The 14,216-nt window shown below is 34.8% G+C and overlaps 3 protein-coding genes and 1 non-coding gene across 5 annotated transcripts; 2 read left to right on the top strand and 2 right to left on the bottom strand.

Moving 5' to 3' along the window:
- Positions 1 to 244: 244 nt before the first annotated feature.
- Positions 245 to 5,638, bottom strand: LOC100747613 (ras-related protein Rab-27A). Its single transcript, XM_003492316.4, has 5 exons — positions 5,055 to 5,638; positions 4,780 to 4,850; positions 4,438 to 4,552; positions 3,398 to 3,510; positions 245 to 2,948 (listed from the first exon to the last, which is right to left on the bottom strand). Exons 1-5 carry the CDS (start codon positions 5,196 to 5,198, stop codon positions 2,765 to 2,767), a joined length of 627 nt encoding a protein of 208 aa, XP_003492364.1. The 5' UTR covers positions 5,199 to 5,638; the 3' UTR covers positions 245 to 2,764.
- Positions 5,639 to 5,814: 176 nt separating this feature from the next.
- Positions 5,815 to 9,574, bottom strand: LOC100747497 (molybdenum cofactor sulfurase). 2 transcript variants are annotated; one of them, XM_003492315.4, is made up of 7 exons: positions 9,084 to 9,574; positions 8,755 to 8,911; positions 8,012 to 8,677; positions 6,972 to 7,948; positions 6,729 to 6,911; positions 6,431 to 6,645; positions 5,815 to 6,367 (listed from the first exon to the last, which is right to left on the bottom strand). In XM_003492315.4, the coding sequence occupies exons 1-7, from the start codon at positions 9,175 to 9,177 to the stop codon at positions 6,182 to 6,184; spliced, it is 2,478 nt and encodes an 825-aa protein (XP_003492363.1). In that variant the 5' UTR covers positions 9,178 to 9,574; the 3' UTR covers positions 5,815 to 6,181. The 2 variants fall into 2 exon arrangements, with proteins under 2 accessions (XP_003492363.1, XP_012245415.1); XM_012389992.2 differs by lacking the exons at positions 8,755 to 8,911; positions 9,084 to 9,574 and having other exon boundaries at positions 8,012 to 8,525; positions 8,602 to 8,677.
- A 329-nt stretch (positions 9,575 to 9,903) lies between these two features.
- Positions 9,904 to 9,985, top strand: TRNAS-GCU. Its single transcript has one exon. It is a non-coding gene; the product is annotated as a tRNA-Ser (tRNA).
- A 477-nt stretch (positions 9,986 to 10,462) lies between these two features.
- LOC100747376 (pupal cuticle protein G1A) lies at positions 10,463 to 14,103 on the top strand. Its single transcript, XM_003492314.4, has 2 exons — positions 10,463 to 12,428; positions 12,823 to 14,103. Exons 1-2 carry the CDS (start codon positions 12,189 to 12,191, stop codon positions 13,639 to 13,641), a joined length of 1,059 nt encoding a protein of 352 aa, XP_003492362.2. The 5' UTR covers positions 10,463 to 12,188; the 3' UTR covers positions 13,642 to 14,103.
- The last annotated feature ends 113 nt before the right edge of the window (positions 14,104 to 14,216 follow it).

Here is a 14,216-nt window from a genome sequence, read left to right as displayed (position 1 = left end):
ATATATACCATTGCGCGCACATATATATATATATATATATATATATATATATATATATATATTATTATATATATTATATATTATATATTATATATTATATATTATTATATATATTATATATATATATGTAATAGGAATAACATATATATATGGAAACATATATATATGGAAAAGGAAATTCTGGGAAAAATGTAATATAGCCACGAAATTGCCGTTCATCCGGCAGAACAAAACTCGACCCATATTTACATTCGTTTTCACAACTTCTGTCTTTTATTGATTCGATAAGTTTGCCTGGAATAAGTGCACAGAAATGTACAGTATCTCATTGAAAGCATCTCCCTCGATGACGAGTCAATAGTTCGTCCGATCGCGGAATGATCGAGGCGATCCTTGTAAAACCGTCGCGGCGCTCCAACTTCCGCTAGTAAAAATGCATCTTGCCCGATTTCGCGAGCTTAAAAAGCGCACGTAGCCGTAAACAATAACCGTGTTGTGCATAAATAGCCGGCTAATAACCTAGCAGACAGAAACTTCGATCGAACTTCCATAAAGAAAGTTCTCGCGCAGAACTTTCCCAACAAACCTTCCCTGGTTGCGCGTTTTCTCCGCATTATTGATGAAACGAAGTTTCACCGGCTGATATTCGAGATGTTTTCTAGGCAACCTTTCCCCATCACTCGATCCGCTTGTATTTGATTTCAAGCCCCAACGGAGTACGCAAAACTACGCGAAGGACACCTGCCGGTTACATTCTGCTATAGAGGTAAAATCATTCTTCTTTCTTCTCTTTCTATTATATATTTCTAACTTCGCAGCAAAGAAGTTGAGCGCTTTCTCAACCTTCAACTGGCAAAGATAAAGTTCGAACAACCTATATTACACTCCCAGGGCATCATGTTTGATTGATTGTATTGGAAATCTACTTTGAACTTCGTGTTCGCTGACTTTAAATTGTTGTCGAGTTTTTGGTGGAGTAGTGTTGCTTTTATTTCGTTGCTTATATTGTACATGCTTAGCCAACATAGGTACGCTACTTTATGGCCTTACCAGTTGAGGATTCGAGGATAAACGGATAAAAGTTCGTTTAAGCGGAACTATAGAGCTTTTATTTGCTCAGCGAGATGTTCTTCTTGGAAATTTCTGTTCTGATCCATTTCCTTCAAACAGAATTTTCATGAAGTAGTTGAATAAGTACGTATACATGATAGAGCACGCTCTACGCGTCTCTGTCCGTCGAAATGTTCGATAGACGAGATAGTCTGAACAGCTTACAGTGAAAAGTCTCGAAAAACACAGTCACACATCGACACGAACACCGTCACGCGAAGTTACATTTTCACTATACGATTGCGACATAGTTTGCTAAGATCTGGTCGTAATTGAACACATCGAGACCCACGCGATATCGAATAAATTCGAAAATACACTCGTAGTTTAATGATAATACAAACGTTAAAATACCGATCGAATTTTGAGATTCCATTTGTACGCGAGAAAAAGTTAGATAAAAAATCCACTAGCCTAATTCATCATTGTATCCATCGTGCATTTTCATTTTTCGTTGCTCTCGAGATCGTAGCAAACTGAAAATGAGCGACAAAATTTCGTCGGAAGAGATATAACTCGTGCAATCTGCTTTTATTACGTCGACGTATGACACAATACACAGGATAGGGCAATAACTCAGAATATCTCTATCGTTTCAAACAGCCTGGCAAAATTTTTACGTCAAGAGAAATATTATGAAAATGTCTTCTCACAAAGACGCGCCAAGTTTCAAGATTCATTCTCCCATAATACTGCAATTTTACGCCATCCATTTTACAACGATCTATAATATAATATCGAGTAACTAGAAAGTTATCATCCCACCCTGTATTCAACAGATATATATCTCTATATATTTCGAACATTTCTCGATCAGCCGTAACTGTACACATAAACATTCGATGATACTCCTCCTTAATAACTAGAAGGATTAACATATATATAATCTCCACAAGATATAATTACATTTTGCTTGAAAACTTGATAAGAACAGGGACACATCAACATTCGATTAACCACAGTATAAACGGTGCGTCAAACAACATTTTGATTGTATTCTCAGCACAATACTTAACGACTAGACGTATGAATCTTTGGTATGGGTACAATAATAGCATCAAAAATACATATACATGTCGAAAATTGATCGTTTCACCCTAAGTAATCGGAACGCTATCGTATCACAATTTTTGGCGAATGAATAGACAGAGCAAATATGACAATATTGAACACGTTGTGCGTACAACAATAACAGGTAGATCACGTTATCGCGAAGAAGTGAAAAGGTACGACACGTCGAGGATACGCGTCGGTTTTTATCAGACAGAATTTTGTACCGGGGGAAGCGGTTAATGGAAGACGATAGTGTGCGCGTGAATACCAGGAAACAACGCGAATCCTTTTCTCAGAATACAACGATGCACAAGTGTGTAACATACAAGATAGTTCCCTTTTCGCAAATGTATAAGTAAACTATCGACCATTTCGATCAGAAATTTTTCTAATGGAGGTGCACGAACTTTCGAATTTATGTTAGTGCTCCGGAATTGGTACATCCTTGATATTCTACTGTGCACAGTCGTAAGTAGGATATCTTGGAATATTTAAACGACTGGAGATTCGAGTACAAGTCAGTCGTGCAACGTTGTTAGCTGAATAAAGTGCCAGCTCGACGAGGCAAGTTTATTCAGCTACGCTACGCGTAAGAACAGTGTCAGCAGTAGCAGGAAGTACTTGGAGGCGGTGTGTCGCGCTCGTGGCATCGTAACACTCTTTGGTGAGGTAGCAGTGATTTATCCACAGTAGTTTCCATCCTGCGCATCACCCGGTCCAAAAGTATATCCACGGCACGTGCCACGTTCTGGCCCGTAGCTGCACTCGTTTCCAAGTAGACCAAGCTAAAGAGTATAGTTCATTCAGATTCTTTATCTTTCCTGTTAATCTGGATTCTTGCAGTTTACGCTATTTCAGACTTCTGTGTTTTTAAATACAATTTTTCAAATATCGTAAATCGTAGTGAACTTCTCAATATACATTATATATTATATATTATACATTTATTTACTATATAGGTTATTTATTATATAGAATCTTTGGAAGACTTGAATAGCATAAACCGCAATTTCATCCTACATATCATCTCTTCTAATTATACCAATAAAATAAAGGAATTGGAAGAAAATATAGGTGACAAACGGATTTAGAAATTATTATGAAAAGGCGTGCAACTCAGATATTCTGTTTGGTTTTCGAGAGAGGAAATAGAAAGGAAAACGATAGAAACAAGGCTGAATGAATCGGATGGCTGATAAAGAACGTAATGAATGACGTGTAGTATGTTATTTACCCATGCTTCTCCGCTAATTCCCGTGCCTTATGTTCACTAACAACCCGTTTGTCTTCGAGATCGGATTTGTTTCCACAGAGAATTATGTCTGGATCTTCGCAATATGCGTGAGTCTACATGTGTACAAATATGAATCAACGATCAAACAAAGAAATCGAGAATCAATGAGAAACAGAAACGTACCACAATGCAAAAGATAAAGAGCTTCCAACTAAATCCGACAATGAGACAATTCTAATCCATCTTCTTACAACAAAAATTCTCAAACACATCGAGATAATATTATGAATAAATAGTTGGAAACTCTTCTTGTTAAAAAATTATTAAAAATATGCATTAACGCACTATGTACAACGCTGCATTATTTCTTCAGTTAGTTCCTACCGCTAAGAAACAGATTACGTTAATGATTCTTTAGGATTTCTTCCTCTTCAAGATCAAAATTTCCTACTTTTTCGGAGGCAGACTTTCCTCATACCCGAAACTCGCGATTTATCTATTCTTTATCTTCTATAATCGAAAAAAAACGATATTTTTCACATAATTTTGCAGATGTCATACGCATTACGTTAATGATTATATCATACATTAATTGCATGGTGCAAATATTCTTATTAATTGAGTAAAATTTTTGCACTTATCTACATGATAAATCTCAATAATTTTTCGATCGAACGATAGTTTGAGCTTTTTACGTATAGGAATGCAAGAAACATATATCAATAAGTTTATTAATTATATGCAAGCTACTATTACTACTATTTTATTTACAATTACTCTCTAGCAAACATACAAAGTAAATCATATTTCATGCTCTAAATTTCCATGCACAATTCATTGAATCTTTTTATTCCCAAATTCAAAATATCTTTACTACAGTATTAATTCACATCATGCAACATATACCAAGCGATCATCATACATGAAACCAACTAAGATATTAGTATGCCTAATGGAGATTCTGTTCCATAAATAAATTAACTCAAATCATCGTTCATTGCACAATTTTTACAGTAATAGTATTAATAAATAATGAGTACCCTAAGCTGCTCCAGCCAATTTCTTACTTCAAGAAAGGACAGCTCATTGGTCAGATCAAAAATTAGTAGGAAACCCATGGAATCCCGGTAGAAGGCTGTAGTTAGACTTCTGAACCTGGATATTAATGGCATTGCTACACTTTCATCAAATCTACCATTACTCTATTATCAAATGTCAATTCCTAAACCTTATTATTATATCCTTCTTTTATACGATATTAATAAATGTAATTTTTTCATTAAGAATTCTAAGCATTTTATAGGAAACACTAAAAGCCTTGTTTAGTATGAACATTACTATAAAATACAAGTTTTCAAATGAATTATCATAACAAATGTTACCGCTCTTGACCAGCTGTGTCCCACAGCTGCAAATGCACACGTTGAGTTCTACCATTTGCTGTCTGGTATATCTGTAACAGTTAATGACTTTGGCTTGTACATGATAACATATGTATCTTGAAGACATTTACATGTACTTTCATATTTTGACCCACATATTCCAAGATATTTTAAATAAATAAAATTTATATAAAAATCAACAAAGACAACTTGTATTTGGTAATAAGGAAAATAATATAAGTGAATAAGTACTGAATGATGAAACAATCTCTTACCACACGTTTTTCCTTAAAGTCAATGCCAACAGTGGATATAAAACGAGATTCGAACGTGCCATCGGTATATTGATATAGGAAACTAGTTTTACCGACTCCAGAATTTCCGAGGGCTAAGAATTTAATAAGATAATCGTATTCCATCTTTACGTACTGGCGATTAAGAATACACGGTTATCGCACTTCTATCACGGAACTTTGTTAAAACGAACACTTCGATATAAAATTCTATCGATCGTTTTTACCATGACTCAAACTCCGAAAAATAAGAGATTTTGGCACGATTATTCGTGTAATCGTTTAATTTCGCGATGATCGGTAGAATCAAAGAGACATGTGCGATGTTAGACACCTGTTGCCTACGTATACAATTTTCAAAAGGTTCGCGCGTTTCGAAACAAAACACTCGGTATGTAATGACGTTTAATATTACGAACTTTACAGTTTTGTAATCGGAGATAAACAGAAGAAATACGTAGAAATCAACACCTTGCTGAAAATTTGCAGACTATACTGAACCTCGTTCACAGTGACGTATGACAGGTGTGCATAGAAAACGCCACGGAACATTGCTGATAATTACAGTATTACCAAAGTTGATAAAGGAAATTCGAAAAGATATAATTTAACTTGACAAACTACTTACAATACAAAATACAAATAACTGTTATATTGTAACTGATCTTTATTTTTTAATAATAGAGATTAATTTAAAAAATCGTAAATACACTATTGAAAACAGGTTATAAATATAAAAAAGTATTTCGTTTTTTGTACTTCTACATTCAAGTGAACTATATTTAAGTTTGATATCCTATTATATTTTTTATGTATCACATGTATATAATGGTGCAGAAAGCTATTAATTTTTCTAATATAAAATATTTAGTAAATTCTGTAATGTTGGCAGGTATGGTGCATCATGTCTATAGTAACAAGAAAATGAATATTGTTTTCTATATAACAATCTATAAAAATAGCGGAAAAGAATACTAAGTATTCCTCAATACTTTATGATTTATAAAATATATTAATTTTTTTCTATATAAAATTCTAATCATATTTTTATATAACTTTGTATAAAGTACCTTTATCTATATTTCATAAAAATTATGTTAATCATTCAGTTATAAAATATGAACGATATCTCCGACAGTAATGATTCCGTCTTCTTTAGTTTCTTTGGTTAAATAAATACCAAACCTCATTTTCCCATGAAATTGTTCTGTGAGTGTACGTAATGGTTCCACTGTCTTTTTACTGGTGGTTTGATCAATGCAAATCATTTGACATCTAGTGCATGGCCCAGTTACCTAATAATATTCATCAATGAAAGAAGTATATAACCTCTATATTTGTTCTTTCAATAAACATACCACAAAACTATTTTTTCCTATATAGACATGTTCCCATTTTGTTTCTTCAAAGGCTTCACAACCGCTTAATATCATGTTTCCCCTAAATCTATGTATAATTGTGTCTTTTTGAAATCCTGTATCAGATATTTTATCACTAAGCCATGATACACTTGCCTTATTTATTACTAAATATTGAGCTTGGCTAGCGAATGATAATTTAGTTTTACTATCCTCTGCAAAAGCAAAATGCAGTTATATATAAGAAAACAGAATCTTTGCAATTTTATGTTATGAAAGTTACCTTTCTTTCTATTACCATTATCATTTTGTCTTATAAGCCTCAGATTTGGAAGACCTAATGCTGAACTTAACCATTCAGAAACTTCTGAACCACAATCTACACCTTCTACTTTGTGCCCACAAACTCTACTTTGACATACTGTACCATTTATAGTATTTTTTGGGCTACTATTTAAAGAAATGTTTATAGTAGGCATTTCTGAAATATCCTTCGATCATTAAATTAATCAACATGTAAAAAGATAATCATAATTTTTACCTGGATAATGTAATTGCATGATTCCTCTGTCTTTATATATTATTGGATTTAGTAAACAAAGATTAACATGTTGCTTTTGTGTTAAACAAATACCAGAAGATGTAATAATCATCCACTCTCTATCATATTCTAAACCTTTTGAATTTAAATTCCAAGAACCTATTATTTTATAGGCACCACACGACTTTATTGGATATATGTACAATTGTTCTAAAGTACATTTCTTTTTAGTTGCACTAGTGTCCATTGTGAGTTTAAAAAATGGATTGTCATTAATAAAATGAGTTACTGATTTTTTCATATTCTTTAATTTATCTGTAATTCCATTCATATCATCATTTGCAACATAGTTTGTTACATCTTTTGTATTTACATCACGTTGATAATATTTTTTGTATAAAGCTCTTTTATAATCTAACCACCACTCTGGAATTTTATTTATTGGTGGCCCATCCACAAAACACTTTTTGATCATAAGTAATAAAGTTTGAACATCCTTGATTGTAGACATGTATCCAAATGAAGCTCTAACAGCACCTGTTGGTTTCCCATTTATTAGATCTGCTGAACCTCCACAAACATATCCAGCCTCATAATTCTGAAGAACTTCCTTATTCGATAATGCTAAGTATCTCTGACATGCACCAGGGTTGCAAAAGCAACCAGTTCTTAGATGTATTTTGAACAAAGCTGCCATATGTAAAATCTCCATGTATCCTATATATTCACCATTGGACCGCATAAGATTAAAAGTAACAATACCCCCTTGTATATCGTGATTATCGAAGGCAGTATCGCAATACAATCTTGCAACTGGTTTCCCATTGGCATGGTGAAGTATTAATAGAGATCTGTGCAGAAACCTTGCAAGTGAGAATACATGCTTTGAAATTTTGTCCATTGTGACAGATGATAATATATCAAAACCATGTTTCAAAGAAATTATAGAGAGAAATGGGATAGTACCATCTTCAAATCTGTAACAGGATGTATATCAGTAAGAAATTAGTTAAGTTTAGAAATAATTATTGATCTTATACCTTTGATGAAGGGTTCTTCTTTTTATATGGAACAATTCAGAGGTCAACGAAACATCTATGGTACCACCACCATAATAAACTTTTTGAAGTGCACTTGCACTATCATTTTTTACTAGTAATGCACCAATTCCAGTAGGATATCCAAACATTTTATAAAAAGATAAACAAACAAAATCTGGTTTGTAGATAGATAGATCTAAGTCATTTGTAGATGCAAAGCTAGCAGCATCAAGTAGAACATACCACTTTGTAGATGTATCAGAAACAACACTAGATAGAATTCCATTATGTACATGTTTAATCCATGTTAAAGGATACTTTAATCCAGAAAAATTACATTGGGCTGAGTAAGCAAACAGTGAATTACTTTTGGTGGAATTATTCTGTTGTTCATAGGAACTCATAGATTTTGAAGAATTGAAAATTTCGAAAGCATTGTTGTGACTCAAACAAGATATCTTTACTCCTTTTTTATTAACAACTTCTCTCATGCCAAGAACTGAAGTATGATTATCTTGTGTATAGATAAAATGCCCTGAATTAGAGGTATCTTCTTTATCCTCGTTAAAGAAGAATGTATCAGCTATTAACTTTAAAGACGCAGTTGCACCCGATGTGAAAATAATACTGTATTCATCAATAGAGGTGTGGAAATGATACAAAATCCTATAAAATTGAAAAATTATTATCATACTTGACAGTATTATCGATTAACAGTATTATTTATCTTCAGAATGTCTTACTGGTATCTCATACGCTCTATAATATCTTGAGTTATATTACTTGCAGTTCCAATGGAATGTGGATTAGCATAAAGAGAATTGTGTAAATCAAATGCAACATTTTTTATTTGCATATCAGAATACAGTGTTGCTCCTGCATGATCCAGGTAACATTCCTCTGAAAGTTAAATAACAGTTAAAGATACTTTTTACTTTACCCTTTACAAAGATACTGTTATCTTCTAATGCAGATTATTGCATGGGAATTATCTGTTTGGATGTATGCCATATGGTGTCATATCTGTAAGAAACGCTAAATGTAAAGATCGTGCAATTTTCTTGCCACTTACCCTTAATTCTTGAAAAATTATTTTCAAAACTTTTCGTAATCTCTTCATCGTATACTGGTGTATACGATAACATCGAATCTATCGTATTTTCCATATCGATTGATCTATAATATGTAGACTACCTAATAGAATCACTGACAAAGCTACATTGTGTATGAGAATAATACTGGACACCGACCATGCAATCTAGTAATGATTACTTGACAAGGCTTGTGAATACTGTGCTTCTTAGATTCCAAAGAACGATGACGAAGAATTTCACATAATTGCCGTTGCCCATGACTCATACATTGCTTTTATATAACGAACTTTTAAAAATCGCGAGTAAATAAGTTGCAACAGCTACATAATCATTATTTACAAAACATGTAAAAAAATACACGATAAGATGTACTAGAACTAGAAGTGAAAGCAAATGAAGAAGCAGAATTGTTTTTTATGTACAAATTTATTCTATCAATAAGATTCTATATTTAAAATGATAATTTTATTCAAAGTTTAGTAGGTGTAATATCAATAACTTTGGAAAACAGAAAATTCAACGAGTTGATAAGGCAACGCTTGAATATACATATGCATGAAGATACACATGTGCATACAATTGAGATTATATAACATACAATAGAAAACAGAGTACTTGTTGCAACATACTGGAATGTATATGAAACACAAAACAGAGATGCAGTATATGTTTTAGAATAAGATTAGAGTATTTACCAAAGAATAAAAATATATTCAATTAGTTAAAAAGTGAAAGAAATTTGTGTTAAATTAAATCATTGGACTGTTTCAGGTATATTTAAAGATTAAATTCTCATGTGACGAGGTGGCCGAGTGGTTAAGGCGTTGGACTGCTAATCCAATGTGCTCTGCACGCGTGGGTTCGAATCCCATCCTCGTCGACTTTTTCTGTTTTTTATATTTTTTAAAATCTTATATCATGTTAATACATTCTTCTTTTTATAGTACATTAGTATATCTTGACAAAAAGTAATAAAATTTAAAAGAAGATATGAGAATTTTTTAAGCAAACACAAATAGATTATGCAGAAAATATAAATGACAGACGTATTTTTTTATCTTTTTGTACATTATGTATTGCGTAACCTAATATTGGAATAATTATTGTGTAACTGTTTCTTAAATTATCTAGAAAAAATTAATGAAAAGATATGAAACGAAGCAAGATAATTTTGAAACGGCAAGACTATCGAAAACATCTCAGGCTCAACGGAACTTCAGAATCGTCGAAATCGTCTGAATTAACAAATAAAAATGTTCCCAATACTTTTATTAATTTCAAATTTCTACAAAGTATATCGAGTACTATTTATCAGGTTAATTGCATCTTAATGCAAAGCATATATTTAATTCATTTCTTTCCATAATTCTAATATGACGTATCGCGTCACAAATCCTACAAAAAATTTATCTCTAACAGAAGAATATCTTCAAACGATCACATATCTCATTGAAAATAAATCATTATCGTCTCGCACTTCTATAATCCTCGAGGATACGTATGTCAAATACAAATTGAACAAAGATTATAAAATAAAGTATTGACGTGGACGCTGGAACCGATCATTCTCGAGAAGACTCGATAAAAATCATTAAATGTTACGACACGCATAAACAAACTACACCTATCGCAGATATTTGCATATTCGTAAAAATATACAATAATGATAGTCGCAAAATTGTTCGTAGTGAATAAAAAAAAATTCATCAACGTCCAGAGAATAACAGCATGGAACTTCATCGTCGACAAACTCGATGGAATCTCACACATTGAAGAAAACAGAAACACCCATGAGAGATTCCAAGCCACCTTGGTTTACTTTTAAAACGGTCCAGGACTTTTCATTCAAGCGACCTTGCGATCAGGAGATGATGCTGTTCAACGATGTATTTTCTGATTTTTCTCTGTCCGATGTAGGCTATGATAAAGAGATGAAGAAGCGTATCAGACAGTGGATGGCGAATGAAGGGCGATCTTCGGCAATTACCCTAAGCACGAGCAATCAAACTAAAAGGGGACTCAAACTCCGGTGGAAATCCCGAACAAAGAACGCAAAAAGATAATCAACGGAAAAAAAATGGGTCTAAACGACCCATAAAGAGCCACCCTCTAAGAGAAAAAGTTACTTTGACGATTTCCATTTTCTTTTTGCTATTCTTATATATGAAGAAACATGTAGCGGAACAGGTTGCAATAATGAAGGAATAGAAAGCTCCTTTCTTTTAGCTGTTCCTTTAAGAAGATACTATATATTCGATCTAAATCAAAACTTGAAATTACGTCATGGCGGTCCAATTCGGGGTTGGCAGTGTCACGCCTATTAATTTCTAAACATGGAGCTATTCGCCTCCGGGTCGACATCAGGATAGTAGATTTTATCTGACAATGGCAACAAGATCACCGACACATGGGCAAAAATCGCATGGATCCGGTGAACGTGTATGTCTTTTTATGTCAGTGCCACAATTTGGAGAAAGTGCGTCCTTGGCAGGTTTTACAATATCACGACCCGGCATTGGTATATGTATCACATTACATAAACGAAAGGAAGGCCAGAGTATAAGGGAAAAAAGTTAAACGGCTTATGTGACGTAGCAGTATTCTTTTATGCAATACAGAAAAAGCGAGTAACTCGAAAAAAGATCATTCACGTGAATCAAACAAGTTATTACGTGATGCATATAATTGGCGACATCGGTCAATTCTGCTGGTTAATGAGGCTCAAATAAATTTAATTCGTTAAAACTTATTTTCGTACCCTCTTGCTTCATGAAAACATCTTAATTGGACGAATATTAAATACCAAGCATATGTATATTTAAGTTGTGCAAAATTACAAAATAGAAATACGTAAAGTAATCGTGTTTACGTAATTGCCGAAACTTTACCAGATAAATATTGTGTGATATCGTAGAAACGTCAATAAAATCTAATTTCATGATGCGATAAAAACTTTTACGCTGAAGAAGAAGCTTCTTCCTTAACATTATGTTGGAACATAATGTTATGATTGATACGATTGTTCCGTATGCTTATAAAATTAGTGATCTTAATTGAGTCAAGACCACGCCCGACATTCGACCATGTCCCCCCTTAACCTGGCTATGTTCCACCACTTTCTTAATGGTTCCTTACGAAAAAAAGTGTACCATGATACAATTTCCCTCTCCCTTGATCAGCCATACCCAATCAAATTGGAAACGGTGGCACCCAAAATTCAATTGATCCCCCTGCAAGCTTTGTTGCATATAAATACCGGGCCAAGTTTCGTATTCTGTCAGAGCACAGCGGGTCCTTCACTCAAAAGCAAAATGGCATTCAAGGTAAGCTTCTTCCTTGAACGTCGTCGCTCGTACAACGAGTCGTCGAAGATTTAGGGCCTTGGGTTTAACTTGACAAAGCAGAAAACTTTGTTGAAACTTTAGATCACGTCAATTGGTTTAATCGTTTGCTGTGGATCTTGTGAAAGCTTCAAACCGTTGGGCACGACATAACAAAATATAAATTTTCTACGGGGAAGAATCTTTGTTGAAACTAGAGATCATTTTAATTAGTCTAGTAGTTTAGTATGATCTGACCACTTCCTTTCTTGGAACAGATTTCTTTTTGTTTGTGAAGCATTTTACTATCGTCAATAACTTCGACTAGACAGGGAACATAATTATTACTTCTCATCGTGTGATATCTACACGTAATAATAAAATAATTTTCCTGCAGTTCGTAGTACTCGCAGCCTTCCTGGCAGTAGCCAGTGCCGGTGGCCCAGCCGCTTATGACATCGCAGCGTCGTCTGGTGACCACAGCAGCATCGGTTTCAGCCAGGAGTCCACCCAGAAAGGTTTTGCCGGTCAGAACGTGATTTCTTCTTATTCGAAGTCCGACGACTCCGCTCATTCCTTTGTCCGCGTGAGCAGCCACAGCGTCAGCAACGACGGTCTCCTCAACTACGAAATCAGCCATACTCCTATCGTGAAGGCGGCCTACACTGCTCCAGCCTACCTCACGCCAACCGCTGCTCCCCTCATTGCCAAGACATACGCTGCCCCGTACAGCTACAGTGCTCCCTTGGTCACCAAGGCCTACGCCGCCCCATACAGCTACGCAGCTTCAGCTCCTCTGATCGCTAAGACTGCAGTCGCTGCACCAGCTCCTCTTCTGACCAAGACTTACGCCGCACCTCTGTCCTACGCTGCGCCAGCTGCTCATTTGTCCTACGCCGCACCAGCCGCTCATCTGTCCTACGCAGCACCAACCGCTCAGCTGTCCTACGCTGCAGGTGCTCCTCTCCTCGCCAAAAGCTACGGATACGCTGCCCATGCTCCAGTCATTGCCAAGAGCGCCCTGATCGCGCCAGCCCATGGATACACCGCCTCCATCGCCTCAGCACCTCTTCTAACTAAGACTTATGCCGCCACTCCTCTCGCCCATGCATACGCTCCACAGGCTCAATTGATCTCCAAAGCCTACGGATACGAAGCGGCTGCCCCCGTCGTGCACACGGTATTCAACGGTCTCGGTACCAGCTACGCCTGGTAAATCTTTGTGACCCTATATGTTAAGCCTTTCGGTTTCTTCTTCTTGGATTTCTTCAGTCTTCCGAACAAGATTTTGAATATTTGACGATTCTAAGAAGTACATATCTTTTCTTCAGTGAAGTTCAATTGCGTTATGATTATGACGGTGAATTTTATTGAAGAGGAAGTATCGATGATCAGGATGATTTATCAGGAACGAAAGACTTAACAGAACCGGATTCAAACTTGTAGATAAATGTTTTAACAATTCCGCGCTATCAGGACAGTAGAAATTGATTATATAAAGGACTCAAATAGATGTATGAATGTTGCGTATAAGTAGGTATAGGTGATATTAATTTTATTTATATTATACACACCAGCTACCTTTATGAAACACATTTAACGAAACACATTTTCGATTCCGAAGAATTTTTCACACATTCAAATAATTGAGAAATAAATTTTCAATTTTCCAATAATACTGTTAATTTATTTTATCCCTTCTCACCGAAGCAAAAGTGACTGCGCAATAATAATTCTGGTCTGATGTTGCTCTAATTTATTTATAAAAGCTATCGAACAGATATCGTTTCC

Source organism: Bombus impatiens, unplaced genomic scaffold (assembly GCF_000188095.3).
Source record: "Bombus impatiens unplaced genomic scaffold, BIMP_2.2 scf_0672, whole genome shotgun sequence".
Classification (NCBI taxonomy): Eukaryota; Metazoa; Arthropoda; class Insecta; order Hymenoptera; family Apidae; genus Bombus; species Bombus impatiens.
The sequence above is the reverse complement of the archived record's forward strand: the minus strand, read 5'-3'. Positions and strand labels throughout refer to the sequence as shown.

Excerpts from the sequence above, each read along its gene's own strand:
- LOC100747613 (XM_003492316.4), bottom strand. The coding sequence starts at position 5,198 with ATGGAATACGATTATCTTATTAAATTCTTAGCCCTCGGAAATTCTGGA. Across the intron at positions 4,553-4,779 it reads GACACAGCTGGTCAAGAGCG|GTTCAGAAGTCTAACTACAG; the intron begins GTAACATTTGTT and ends ATTAATATCCAG. Across the intron at positions 3,511-4,437 it reads ATTGGCTGGAGCAGCTTAGG|ACTCACGCATATTGCGAAGA; the intron begins GTACTCATTATT and ends GTACACATGTAG.
- LOC100747497 (XM_003492315.4), bottom strand. The coding sequence starts at position 9,177 with ATGGAAAATACGATAGATTCGATGTTATCGTATACACCAGTATACGAT. Across the intron at positions 7,949-8,011 it reads AGAAGAACCCTTCATCAAAG|ATTTGAAGATGGTACTATCC; the intron begins GTATAAGATCAA and ends ATCCTGTTACAG. Across the intron at positions 6,646-6,728 it reads TATAAGACAAAATGATAATG|AGGATAGTAAAACTAAATTA; the intron begins GTAATAGAAAGA and ends TTGCTTTTGCAG.
- LOC100747376 (XM_003492314.4), top strand. The coding sequence starts at position 12,189 with ATGTCCCCCCTTAACCTGGCTATGTTCCACCACTTTCTTAATGGTTCC. Across the intron at positions 12,429-12,822 it reads AAAGCAAAATGGCATTCAAG|TTCGTAGTACTCGCAGCCTT; the intron begins GTAAGCTTCTTC and ends ATTTTCCTGCAG.